At 42.5% G+C, this 15,143-nt stretch overlaps 1 protein-coding gene across 1 annotated transcript in view; it reads left to right on the forward strand.

The window, feature by feature from the left end:
• Positions 1–254: 254 nt before the first annotated feature.
• The window catches only part of LOC143294806 (uncharacterized), a 17,506-nt gene continuing 2,617 nt past the window's right edge, over positions 255–15,143 (forward strand). Inside the window, exons 1-2 of the mRNA XM_076606300.1 lie at positions 255–353; positions 11,841–12,294. Of these exons, the coding sequence (XP_076462415.1) occupies positions 12,134–12,294 (161 nt within the window). The 5' untranslated portion in view covers positions 255–353; positions 11,841–12,133. The remainder of the gene's footprint in view (positions 354–11,840; positions 12,295–15,143) is intronic.

Raw genomic sequence — 15,143 nt, forward strand, 5'->3', positions numbered from 1 at the left:
GCATGCATTGTGTCACAGGAAGGTTTTACGTCACCAGTGCTAACCAACACGTCAGACGGTCAGGCTGGCGTGGTTGCCATGTCGTCACACACAGTAGTTCTCTCAACACACAATGAATGACAAACCTCCACGCGGAAAGAGCGGCCAGACAATGGGCAGGTGATCAATCATGTGACGTCACGCCGACAGGAGGGATGACAGTGGGGGTTGAGGGGGGGGGGGGGGGGGGGGAACAGGGGGCGCCAGAAGATGACAGTGTGACCTCCCCTGTCTTGTCACACAGCCAGCGTGGCGTGACGGTGGGGGACACGCCTCAGTAGATGCAGTCTGCTTCTGTGTGCTTCTGTGTACAGGTAAGTCCCTGGCGTGAAGCTAATGGACACACAGGTGTGAACGGTGACTGAAGTTTTCAGTGACAAGGTACAGGTCTGACATGGTGCAGGTCTGACAAGGTGCAGGTCTGACAAGGTACAGGCAGCAACAGAAGAAACAGGCCATGGTCAGTGAGTTATACATGACACATTCAAACAAATTGTTGGCAAAAGAAAAGCAAAGATTTATTTCAGTTGTTTAATACCAATTATTTGCAAATTTTGGCTCAGGAGCTCAGGCAGAAGGGTTAAAATTGCTCAGGAACTCAGGGCTCAAAGGGTTAAGTAATATGTCAACAATTTTTAAATAAACTTTTTATTTGGGTTATCAGATCACCGGCAGGCAGTAGGAGATAAAAAAAAAAAAGAAGAAGAAATAAACTAAAGGATAAAAGACGTGGTTCTGTTTAAATTGTGAAGGGAAAAAACATGATGATGATACGGATACGTATATAGCGCCTGTCCTCGGTCGGAGACCAAGCTCTGAGCGCTTTTCAGACACTCCCTGCAGAATATAACATTTACGTATATGACCGTTTTGCTCATGCTCCGTTTTCGGGGGTAGGGTGTGTGTGTGTGTGTGTGTGTGTGCTGGGTATGTTCTTGTTTTCTTAATCCACCGAACGCTGACATGGATTACAGTATCTTTAACGTGCGTATTGATCTTCTGCGTACGTATACACAACGAAGGGGGTTCAGACACTATAGCAGGTCTGCACAAATGTTGACTTGGGAGATCGGGAAAATCTCCACCCTTTACCCACCAGGCGTCGTTACCAAGATTCGATCCTGGGACCTTCAGATTGAAAGTCCTAACCCGCATTAACCACTCGGCTATTGCATCCGTCACAAAAGACGTGAGGAAAGCAGCAAGTACAGAATCAGTGAAAGGTTCCATGGAGATTGTGACCAATTTATTGTAAACTTGCCATTCAGTTCTTGTCACATTTACATTGGCGTATATTATGTATCGCCTTCTTGGAATTATTGTTAATGATTGCGGAAACAACGGTTTGTGGTTAAAGAAGGATGCTCCACTGAGGAACCAAGAAACAGATACGTTGACAGAAATGCAGACAGACAGACAGAAAGAAAGAAAGTCAGAAAGAAAGAAAGAAAATCTGTGTCATTTCTAGAAGAAGAAGAAACGCGAAATCTCGCTGGACCTACTTTCTGAACGTGGATACGTTTTGTCCTTATTCCATTGAAATCAATGTCTTCTCTTATTTTTCAATTCTAATACATTCTAACTAATGTATTTACTTATCTGTTTATTTTTCGTATTTCCTTTTGGCTGATGATTTCTACATACCTGTGTGGTGGTCTCTATAGACCCAGAGCAGCGCGTTGTGCTTGTGCGCAGATCAGGCGTCTGCTCTTTTTCTTTCCTGTAGAGCAGATGTGGTGAAGCGTATATGGATAAGTCCGCACGTTTTGATGCCTCCTTGAAATTGAAACTAGATCTGGACAGGCAAATGATAATAGTAATAACCGTAACAATGATGATTAAAAAAAAAAAAAAAAATCCAAGCAATCGGTGAAACGTCACACACCTTTCAGGTGTGTATCTTGTCCCGTTTTTCTGTTCTGTTCTGCGCCTTCTTTCGTGACTGTTTTTGTTTCATTTTATTTCATCATGGTCTATTTCATTTATACATTTATCTTGTCGTAAGTTTGTTTTGCTTTGTCTTATTTTATTTTGAAGGGAGGTGTGAAGTAGAGGAGACAAGTAACGTGTTGTCAGTTGCAGTTACCTGCTGTCTGGAGCTGCTCCAACCCAGACCGTTTGTGTATTTGTTTGGTTTTGATTCAGTGCGAAGGATTTTTTTTTAATGTCTTATTCCGAGGGATGTTTACTTTATTCTGAGAGAAACTTAAATTCAGTTTGAGGGAAATTTCGTTACTTTAGTTTGTCCGAGGGGAAATTTTGTTTTTTATTCTGATAGAAATTAAATTTCATTCTGAAGAAAATCTGTTTTCATTCTGAGGGAAATTTATTTGTTCAGAGAGAGAGAGAAAAAAAAGCAGTTTTGTTATTTTTATGTCTGGCTGAAATTTCAGTTTCTGGCGGGATGTTAGTTCAGTTGATTCGCTGCAGAAAGGGCGGAAGGAAAGGAGGAGCTGTCAGTAGACAGGGGAGTGAATTCCGTGTAGACTGCAGTGTTGTAAGAAAACAACACAGTTCTGGTTAATGACGTCGTGTCTGTGAGGAGACAGACAGACAGGCAGGCAGGCGTTCCCTCCCCTGCATGACAGATGACACAGCAGCCAACACTGACGTTGGAGACGTGCATCCTATACCGCAACGGCTGTTGTGCTCCGAGCAAAATGAATTCATCATGTGTGCAGAGCCCAACATGCACCCTCACTGCACTGTAGAAAACAGGAGCGCTGTTTCACGTTTGATATTACGAGATCGACCTTCGCTCTTCTTCCACGCTGGTGAAAAAATAATCACGCACTGTTGTCCTAAATTTGATTCAGTTCACTGTTGGTGTGCAATGACAGGGGAAAACATTATACACTGAACCACTTAATCAGCGGAACACAGCAATATACTGAACCAACAAATCAGTGGAACACATGCAGTTTGTTCCACATCTGTGTTTTTAGCTTGCGCCTTGCAATTTTGTTTACTGAGTTGATTTATTTGATTTTGTTTTAGTTTATTTTAGGTGAGTGTTTTATACATTTATTTGTAGTAAACTGTCAATGCGTTGGGTTATGCGGAGGTCAGGATTTTCCCGCACCACCCTTTTCTCAGTATAATAATATTTTCAATAATTCTAAAACAGGTGTGGTGTAGCGTATATGGATTAGCCCCTCACGCTTAGACGCGGCCTCCAAGAAACTGAAACTGATACCAGCGTGTACTCACACTGACGTGCCGTTGATTTCTCCCCACAAACACTTGGTTTGGATGCGTGGCTGGAGACACCAGTGACGTTGTAGGCATGGAGGCAGGTTTGGTAGAGGTTGGCAGGGAAAGTCACTGATCGACAACGACTATTAACCCTTTCACCGCCAGTGAGTTTAGAGTACAAAATTCCCTTGTGGTATAAACACAGAAAAGACAGTGGCTAATAATAGCTGGGGATTCCCCCTGCGATATATAGAAAATATGGCCTATCCTACCACCGAACATTAAAAGCAGTAGGTTCATGGATAACAGACCAATGAATGGTCACCTTTCAGTGACGTGGGTCCTCTACCACGCCTGTGCATAAATGCGAGCTTGGCGGTGAAAGAGTTAACTATGTTCATGGAGTGTTAACTCTTTCACTGTCAGGTTTTGAATATTTTAGATACGATGCTCTCTGTCACAGGCTTTGGTTGATGTCCAAACAACACATTGGACTTGTTCATTTTAAACTCGGTCAGGGGGCACAGGTCAGCCATGATTGTTTGATTGGCAGGGAAACTGACCGCAGCTGTCAAGCTTTGTTAACATAGGAAAAATGGTCTTCAGTTAACATGACCCCTCGATGTCCACAAAAGTCGCCTGTGGTGGTGAAAGAGTTAAGTGATCGAGAATTTGTGCGCCTACACCGAAATGACGATATTGGCATGCAGACAAGACACGTACACGATTGTCCCCGTAAGGACCTATGGGGTGGGTTGAATAAGCGAACTTTGCAGCCCTAAGTTAAGAGTGTTCCTGATTCCACGGTAAATTACATACACTAAGGAACATTCATAACTCTAAGCAAACTTAGCACTGCAAAGACCGCCTCATGCTACCTGGCCCTGGCGCGGTACGGTATGCATGAGTGAACTTAGCGATAAGTTTGCTTATCGTCAAGAATGTTCCCATCTCCACGGTGAAATCCATATACTTAAGAACGTTCTTAACTCTAAGCAAACTTAGCGCTGCAAGGACCACCTCAAGCAACCTGGCCCTGGCGCGGCACGGTATGCATGAGTGAACGTAGCAGCGTTAAGTTTGCTTGTCGTCAAGAACGTTCCCATCTCCACGGTGAAATCCAAAAACTTGGGAACATTCTTAACTCTAAGCAACCTTAGCGCTGCAAGGACCGCCTCAAGCAACCTGGCCCTGGCGCGGTACGGTATGCATGAATGAACGTAGCAGCGTTAAGTTTGCTTGTCGTCAAGAACGTTCCCATGTCCACGGTGAAATCCAAAAACTTGGGAACATTCTTAACTCTAAGCAACCTTAGCACTGCAGGGATCGCCCCAAGCAGTCCACCCCTGTTGCACGACAGACAGGTGCAGAAGGGGAAGAGAACATTCATCGTGGGGTGTTTGAGGGTCAGAGTGAGCGCAGTACGTCACGCACTGAAATCGGCTAAGAACGCAGAAACCTTGGGTAGTTTATGGACACAGCCAGTCGACATGACAATTATTAAAGTTTAAACCAGTCCAGCGGATAGAGAACAAGGGGTTGGTATTACAGGCTCCTTCGTGGTGGAATATTTTGGCTCACTTTTTTAATCTTTGCTCTCTATTCAGAGAAAAAAAAAAGTCATGTGCTACTGAATTTCGTGGCGCAAGAAGTGATTTTTTTGGGGTGGGGACGGGGGAAGGGGGGGAGGGGGGTTAGAGATGGGGGGAGGGGGGGATGGGGGGGGGGGGGAGTCAGTCAGGTGGTCATCCTTCCTGTAAACGAAACTATTGGCTATTCTTCCCAATACCGACCACACCCAACCTCTCACTCTTTCTCTCAGCACACGCGCACACACACACGCGAGCGCGCGCGCGCGCACCAACAAACAAATGCACACACACACACACACACACACACACACACACACACACACACTTACATGAACGTATTGGAAACAAAGTTGGTATGGATGATGAAAACCAAAATACCATTGATAATGGGATTAAACAACAACAACAACAACAACAACAACAACAACAACAAAACAAAACAAAACAAAAAAAACAAAAAACAACAACAACAACAAAACAAAAAAAAACAAACAAAAAAAACCGGTTTTAACAACGTGGATTGTGATACAAGTTTAGATAATGATATATATATATATATATATAACATCGAAGTAATAAAAGCGTGTCAAAAACTGAAGAACAATAAATCACCGGGCACAGACAGCATCAAAAATGAGATAATTAAAGCTGTCTTACCAGACTTACTTCCCACAATCAAAACAGTACTTAATTATGTTCTAAAAGCTGGATGTTATCCGGATTTGTGGAAAATGGGATATCTATCCCAGTTCATAAAAAGAGCGATAAATCAAACCGAAATAACTACAGAGGAATAACTATCAATTGTTCTTTAAGTAAACTACTTTATCTAATCCTCAACAGCAGATTAAATAATTATGTAGAATCAAACAGTCCACTTGCTGGATTTAGAAAAGATTTTAGAACTACGGACCATATTTTTGTGTTGAAAAAAAAAAGATTACACCATATAAAATCGAAAGAACAGATTATACGCATGTTTCGTATACTTCAAAAATGCTTTTGAAAGCATTTCACACGCAGGTATGTTCATAAAACTAAGAAAAAAAAGGTATGCGAAGTAGGTGCTTCAATTTGATAAAAAGTATGTATACAGACACAAAAGAAAATTGATTCATCCCCTTCAGTCTATGTTCGAAGAGGAGTACTACAGGGAAATACACTGAGCCCCACATTATTTAATAGATTTATAAATGATATTGTTGATTGGCTCCCAGATACCGATTCGCCAACAGTTAGTCATTCTCAAAACAAAATTATCTCTTGTCTTTTATATGCTGATGACATAGTATTACATTCAAAATCTAAACATGGCCTTCAGCTGAAACTAAACCAGTTACATTTATATTGTAAACAATGGGGTATTCAAATCAATAGAGACAAAACAAAAGTTGTCATATTTTCGAGATCACAACCACGAGCTCGGATATTTTTAAAATGTGGAACAGAAGTTATAGAAACAACTGAACAATATAAGTACCTGGGAATAATATTCCATAAATCAGGCAATTTTGGAAAGGCTACGGAACATCTGGTTAAACAAGGTAATAAAGCTTCTCATATTCTTAAAAGGTCTTTCAAGAATGAAAACATAACCATACATATAATATCATATTATTTGATAATCTCGTTTCACCAATACTAACGTATGGAGCAGAAATATGGTTCCCCACTTGAGACAAAGCAGATGATACTTTTACCTATGACAAACTATATAACCTTTGTCTCATGAACAAATTTCCTCACGAGCATGTTCATTTAAACATTTTAAAACAAATATTGGGAGTCCACAAAAAAGCCACAAATTTAGCAGTACTTGGTGAAATAGGTATATACTCCTTAAGTTTAAAAGTGATTTGTCAAATAATAAAATTTTGGTTTCACATAACATATATAGGCACGAGCAAATTTGTATATCAGAATTGTGTTTGACGACTTGCTTACAGAGGAAACAAAACAGAGAACATAGATTAATTTCGTTGAATTTTTTTTTTTTTCATCACAGAATCTTGGTTTAAGACACGTTTGGAATAATCAGTCAACATTCAATATTCACAGACTTAGCCACGTTATAATGAATAAACAAGAATATGGATATGTTTTATTCTGGAAGAGAAACAAATCTGAAAATAAACTACTATTTCATAATAAAATTACTCGTGAATACAGAACCGAACCTTACTTGCTTGAAGGTAATCTTAATTATAATCAAAAACAATCATTGTGCAAATTAAGATATCCTGTCATGATTTAGCAATAGAAAAAGGCAGATATTTCAACATCCCAAAGAAAGGAGACTATGTGTACAATGTCAAACAATAGAGGATGAATATCATTTCTTAGATGACTGCGAATTATACAAAGAAATTAGAATAGAATTCACACAAAAAATCCAAAAATACCTTCCAAATATTATAAAACCCAGTCAGCTAATACTGGAAGACAAACTTGTGGGACTGTTTGGGAAAAGTAACTGCTGCCAAAAACGCCATAGCGTGCAGGAGTGATTCAATCTCTTGTTCAGTAATTATCTATTTTGTTTTGCTTTTTGTGCGGGGTTTCATGTAACTTTGCATGTGTGTCTTATAGACCTTGTCAAGGTTTGACATTAAAATTGATTATGAATCATACACTCAGGCGCGCGCGCGCACACACAAACACTCACTCACTCACACACACACACACACACACACACACACACACACACACACACACACACACACCAGGACAAAAACAGCCAGTTGCCCTCTTCCCGTCCAATCCAATCTTCACTTGTGATGACAGAGAAGGAGAGAGAGAGAGAGAGAGAGAGAGAGAGAGAGAGACAGACAGACAGATAGAGGAGACGGAAAGAGAGAGGGATGGGGAGACATGGTGGTGGTGGGTGAGAGAGAGAGAGAGAGAGAGAGAGACGGTGAGGGCTCCACTTGTGGCTGGCAGCCATTCATCATGTAGAGAGGACATGAGGGGAGGGAGCCACACCCTCACACACACACACACACACACACACACACACACACACACACACACACACACACACACACACACACACACACACACACACACACACACCGAGACAGCCCTGTTGACAGCTGGGGGGTGGGCGTGGACAAGAGGCAGGAAATAGCAGGACACTAACAGAGTTTAGGGGCGTCTCCTCCTCTTCCTCCTTCTCTTCCTCCCTCTCTTCCTCCCCCTCCTCCTCCTCCTCCTCCTCTACCTCTTTCCCTCTTATTCCTCCTCCTCCCTCTCCACCTCGTTCCCCTCCTCCTCCTCTTTCTCCTAACCGCTTCTCCTGTCTCTCCTTCACATCCTCTCCCCTCCCCCTCCTCCGCCATTGCTCAACATCACTCACACCTCTCCCTCCCTCGCCCACCCCCTTCACTCTCTGTCATGCTAACAGCAGTTGGCTCCACGGAGTAAAGAAACATGGCAGACTGGGCCTTGCTCTGCACACACACGCGCGCGCGCGCGCGCGCGCTCTCTCACACACACACAAACAAACAAACACGCGCGCGCACCCACGCAAACACACACACACGCACGCACGCACACAAACAAACACACACACACACACACACACACACACACACACACACACCTTCCGGAAACTCACACACAGCGAGAGCGTGCATGTGTGTAGAGCACATAATTAAGTGCTCAAAATCTGTTCAAACCGTGCGGGTTTATGACCTTTCTATCACCTCCATCAGTGACATTAATTTTCGTCGCAACAACAATATGTTCCAAGTGTACACTAAACAAACATAAACAAGCACCATCTTTCCCGAGAAAACAAAACAAAACAAAAACAAACAAACAAATCAACAAATATACAAATAAACAAACAAACAGAAATCAACCACAAACTATAGTAAATAATAAAGAAGACTGAAACGTGATAATACCGGCATGAAACTGGATGGATGCGGATTAGATTACATCAGAGATTAGAATAGCATTAGAAGAGATGGCGACTTAAAAAAAAAAAAAAACAAGAGAGGCAAGACCTTCAAGACTCACTTGTGATACACTTTAAAAAAAAATCTAATCGTTAAAATGTGTTCTGTATTTGTTATTATAAAGCTTCGGATTAAAAGAAAAAGAAAAAAAAAGTCCTAACGGCAGATTCGAACCCCGTGTGTTCGGGTGAGAAGAAACTGTCTTTACCATTACACTATTGTGGCTGCTAAACTGACGTTCAAAAATATAACATTTAAACATGCTTTTTTAAAGGGCGATAAATCGATTGCGGTATTTGCAGTGAGAACGATGTTTAAATCATATCATTCTGGTGTATCTTGGGCATTCAAAAAATCTTTAAGGGCAATTAAAAATTCTTTTTAAGTCCGCGGTAAAGGAGACGTGGCTATCGCCGCAATCACACTGCAACATTTAGCCGTTTTCTCTGGATCTAGATAGATGTACAAGTTTAGTTACACCCGGTTGACACGGTCGATTCAGTTTCTCTTTTATGTTCATTCTAGTTTTATAGTTTTAAAGTTGATATGAAAATTGAGTATTTTGTTAAACTAATAACATGTAGAGCCAAGTACAAGTACTTCTAAACGTCGTATGAAGTGAAAAGGACTTCATTTTGAGAAAAGTCAAGACTGGAAATTTTTACGTTTCATCAATTCAAGGGTATTAACTCTCATGGTTTATTAATTTTAACTGTGAATTCCAATTGATTCTGTGGATATTTTTATGGCAGTTTGGGGCACAATCCAGTAAGTGATGAAGCGTTCACAAATCTTCTCTGAATAGATATTTATCGGTCTCCTTCTCCATCTTTCCATTACATGTTATCGTGTATTGTCGATTAAATATAGGATTGAACGGGCAGGTCAACAACTTGAAACAAAATGGCGTCGTTCACGTTCGCGAAGAATATAAGCACGCTCTTTGAATATGTATAAATATGTGTACGCAATTGATGTTTGCCCATGACCTTCAGGGCTTAGCCAATAGATCTATAAAGTCCACTCGTCCTATTGATTTTAGTATTTTCCGAAAAAGACCTCTTTGGTGAATTAACATAGTGAAAGCCCTGTACACTGAGAGTAAAACACAAGCTTTTTATGTATTGAGTATAATTTCAAAATGTAATGTTTAAGATGAGAAAGATCAGTTTAAAGCAAATTAACCCCCCTAGCATTAATTACAGATTAATTTCCCTTTTTTTTTTACTATCTGCACCAAAGACATGCAAAATAAATATAATTTCCATGCTTAGCAAAAGAAGTTGAAAAAAATGTTGTTGTGTCAGAATATCAGATCAAAGTGCCAAGTTCAGAGAATACAAAAAATATAAATATAACAGTAAATTCAGTTTGCATATAATTTGGCTTCTCTTTTAATTTTTTTGTGCCCATCCCAGAGGTGCAATATTGTTTCAAACCAGATGACTGGGAAGAACTGAAATTTTCCTATTTTTATGCCAAATTTGGTGTCAACTGACAAAGTATTTGCAGAGAAAATGGCAATGTTAAAGTTTACCACGGACACACACACACACACACACACACACAACCGAACACCGGGTTAAAACATAGACTCACTTTGTTTACACAAGTGAGTCAAAAAGGGGGTTCGTAAACACTACAGTCTATGATAGGAAAATGCATTTTGCAGATAGTACTTTGTACGTGGTGCTTGAGGACCAGTTAGTGCCACAGGCATGTGACATCAAATGAACTGGACAGTCAGGGTGACAAGGCCTTACAGCCGTCATGACCTTCACCCCTCGTGAGGTGGAAGGAAGGTGGCAGTGGATGAAGACACGTACCTGCCAAAACAGCGTCCATGACTGAGCGTCCGGGTTCGAATCCTGGTGTGGCCTTTTCTGCCAAGTTCTGGACTGGAGAATCAAACTGAGCGCCTTGTCATTCAGGTGACACGAACTGAAAAAGAACCAGTGGCAAGAACAAAAAGTGATTTTCAACAGCAAAGTTCTGTAGAAGAAATCTACTCTGAAGAGCGTGACAAGCCCCCCCCCCCCCCCTCTAGAGGTACTACCCCTCCCGTGCACCCCCTAACCCCCACACAAATGTATACGCATGCATTCAATAGCGAGTTGGTTAATGCTGATGTTAAGCGTCTGCCCAGCAGATGTGGTGAAGTGGATATGGTTCTGTCCAAACGCAGTGACGCCTCCCTGAGAAACTGAAACTGGTGTGGTATGCTTAAACTCCGTCACACACACGCCTCGTCAGTTGTTGCAGACGTCTTTTTGGTGTCCCACTGTGGCTGAGGTGTCCGGTCACTGTGTGTAACGTTTGTAGCTCTGCCTGCTGAGGAAGTTCACACATTTCACATTCGCTGAGAGATATGCCTCAGAAGTGTGTCAACTCTTGTAGGAATCATTTTGATTTTCAACATTGTACTTTGGTTTGGGAGAACAAGAGAACGATTTAAAAAAATGTTCGATTTGTGATCATGAACATGCCGTTGGCACAGATCGTCTCTCTTTAGATGAACTTTGCCAACACGAGTCTGGGTCATTCTGAGTTTGTTTTCCCCACCATTCAGCTGCAGTTGGTAAGTTCATTTTATGTCAGTAACGTACAACTGCACACTTTCAAGACCAGAGCTGAAATCTTTAGTATAGTTATAGTGGTGGTGTCTGTCTGTCTGTTTCACTCTTCCCTTCATCGACTTCTTCTTCTTGTTCTTCTTGCTCTTCTTCTTGTTCTTGTTCTCCTTGTTCTTGTTGTTCTTCTTCTTCTCTCTCCCATTGTGCTGCACATGTGCACTGCTGGTGAAGTGGCAGTAACAATCCTTATCAATCATCGCTGACACGCTGGACTGAACGGATACTGAAGTCAACTATTTAATCTACGTCCATAATGAGTGATCATATAAACCAAATAAGCTCTCAGGACGGTGACGATGGTAGTAGTTTTAACGATACAGTAGCATTGAGGGTAACGATTAAGATGATAATGATTACGGTGATGCTGGTGATGATGATGATAATGACGATGATGATCATGATGAAATGAGGTGTTGCAGATTTCACCCACAACCATCGACGCCCTACAACAGTCGACGAGACGAAGACAAGACTTCCAGACGAGACTTCCACGCGGGAAGAGTGCGGAAGAAGAAGAAGAGGAGGAGAAAAGGAAGGAGTAGGAGAAGGAAGAAGGGACGAGGAAGGAGAAGAGAAAGAACGAAGAGAAGACGAGGAAAGAGAGGAAGACGACAAATCAAAGAAGAAGAATAATCAACGTTTCCCCCACACCGATCCCCAACAGGCACGGACAGGTCACTGTGAGCGACGTGACAGACCAGTGCCCAGGACGATGCATGGGTTTATCGGTGTGTTGGTCAGTGTGCTGGCGCTTTGCGGGTGCACGTGCCTGGCGGTGCCGCTGACGGCTGCAGTGTGCACGGACTGCAAGACTCTGATCGGAGTCTGCAATGGCGGTACCTGCACCGACACCAATGAGCAGGGGAGGTGCAGGTGAGGCCACCCTCACGTCTTCTGTGCCGTCACCGTGCTCTGTTACACTTCTTCTTCTGTTTGTTGAACACCTGTCTCTAATACTGTATTTATTTATTTATTTATTTATTTATTTATTTATTTTCTTCTTCTGTTCCTGGGCACCTCATGTAGGGGACAGGACTCTCTCTCTCTCTCTCTTTGCGTGTGTGTGTGTGTGTGTGTGTGTGTGTGTGTGTGTTGTGTGTGTGTGCGAACATTCGCACGTGATAATGTAACCATTGTTCTTTTCGTCGCTTTGTTATTATCTATGGAATATCCCAGTGACTCTTCTCATCCGTTCTTTTATCATTTTATCTTATTTCATTTTATTTATTTATTTTTATGTTGTGTGTCGTTAAATGGGTAGAATTGTAAAAAGGCCTTTGCCTAATTCATCACCCATTAAAGATTCAATCAATCAATCATTCAATCAATCAATCAATCATTCTTCTTCTCGTTCGTCAAATGGACACTCCAGTCTCCGCGATGAAGGCAGCTGTACGCTGCAGATCCTCCACACAGCCGTAGAGCTTCCTGGTCACTGGAGTTGGGTGGGGCCAGTACCTCTTCCTGAGCACCTCATGGAGGGGGCAGGACTGCAGCAGGTGGTCTGTTGTCTGGCTGTCAGTCCCACAGGGGCACTGTGCTGAGTGCCCAATGCGGAATTCAGTGTATAAGTGGTGGCTTAGGCGGTTGTGGGCTGTCCTGAGTCTGAACACTGACACCTGTTCCTGCCCAGTCAGCAGGTAGTAGGGGTCTGTCCTTTTTGTGGTGTGGATGCTGATGCATCCACTTCTGTTGCTTGGCCTGGATGGTGGTTTTTACCCCAGAGTAGCTGGTGGACCTGCTCTTGCGTTGTACTTTCCTTCGTGAGGACGTCAGCAGTCGTGTTGCCCTGCTCACTGCAGTGATATGGAATCCTTCTTCTTCTTCTGCGTTCACTCGTATGCACACGAGTGGGCTTTTACATGTATGACCGTTTTTAGCCCGCCATGTAGGCAGCCATACTCCGTTTTCGGGGGTGTGCATGCTGTGTATGTTCTTGTTTCCATAACCCACCGAACGCTGACATGGATTACAGGATCTTTAACGTGCTTATTTGATCTTCTGCTTGCACACGATGGGGGTTCAGGTACTAGCAGGTCTGCACATATGTTGACCTGGGAGATCGTAAAAATCTCCACCCTTTACCCACCAGGCGCCGTCACCGTGATTCGAACCCGGGACCCTCAGATTGACAGTCCAACGCTTTAACCACTCGGCTATTGCGCCCGTCGATATGGAATCCAATTAGGACGACAGCGTGGCTCCTGCAGAGGGAGGCAAGAGTGGAGAACAGGTTGTTTGAGTCAGTGTTTGTGTTGGATTGTAAGGCCTGCAGGACGGACAGGGCATCAGTCAGGAAAACCACGTGGTGGGCAGCATGAACGCTGACCTCGATGTGGGCTGCTGCTGTTTTCTGGGCTTCTGCCTTGGCTTTATAATTGGATTGATTGGTTGATTGATTGATTTGTTTATTTGTTTGTTGTTGTTGTTGTTGTTCTTCTTCTTCTTCTTTTTCGTCGTCTTCTTTTTATATTGTTCTATTTACTTATCTGTTCATTTCTTTATTTTTTTCCGTTAGATGTAATCATTATATATGTTTACTATTGACCTGTTTGCTTTAATTTATGTATTTAAGAGCATTTTGGAAACGTCAGCCCTGTGACTGGTGTTCCACTTCTAATGACTGTGATGCTCCGCTACTAATGAACACTTTACGAACTGTGAACTTATGAGTGAAATTGAACTATAAAGGGTGCGTAAAAATGTCAACGCTCAGCGTGTGCTCACGGCACTGCCCGCACACAAACACACGGAGACAACAACAACAGGAAACAACCAATCGCCTACACAGCAGACAACAACAACAACAGCACACACAGACACAGACAAACACGCAGACAGACAGACAGACAGACAGACAGACAGACACACACACACACACACACACACACACACACACAGAGAGAGAGAGAGAGAGAGAGAGAGAGAGAGAGAGAGAGAAACTGATTTTCGTTTATTTTGTTGTTGTTGTTCTTGTTGTTCTTATTCTTGCATATTCATTTCTTTAATAAGGGAGGAAGATGGCAGAATGGATAAAACGCTCATCTACCAATACAGTGAGTCTGTGAGGGTCTGGGTTCGAATCCCGCTCTCGTTCTTTCTCCCAAGCTAAGCGTGTAGTCATTCGGACTGGACGATATTTTGTATTTGTATTTGTATTTCATTTTATCACAACAGATGTCTGTGTGAAATTCGGGCTGCTCTCCCCAGGGAGAGCGCGTCGCTATACTACAGCGCCACCTTTTTTTTTCTTTTTTTTCTGCGTGCAGTTTTATTTGTTTTTCCTATCGAAGTGGAATTTTTCCAGGAACAACCCTTTTGTTGCCGTGGGTTCTTTTACGTGCGTTAAGTGCATGCTGCACACGGGACCTTGGTTTATCGTCTCATCCGAATGACTAGCGTCCAGATCACCACTCAAGGTCTAGTGGAGGGGGAGAAAATATCGGCGGCTGAGCCGTGATTCGAACCAGCGCGCTCAGATTCTCTCGCTTCCTAGGCGGACGCGTTACCTCTAGGCCATCACTCCACATAAACCGAGGTCCCGTGTGCAGTACGCACTTGGCGCACTAGAGAAAAGCCGTGCTGTCCTCTGGCAAAATTCTGCAGAAGAAAACCAGTGTGATAGATAGTAATAATAATAATAATAATAATGGATACTTATATCCAGAAATCTGCTCTAGGTGCTTTACAAAAACGCTTTGATAACATAAAACATTACATCT

This window comes from Babylonia areolata, chromosome 20 (genome assembly GCF_041734735.1).
Source record: "Babylonia areolata isolate BAREFJ2019XMU chromosome 20, ASM4173473v1, whole genome shotgun sequence".
NCBI lineage: Eukaryota > Metazoa > Mollusca > Gastropoda > Neogastropoda > Buccinidae > Babylonia > Babylonia areolata.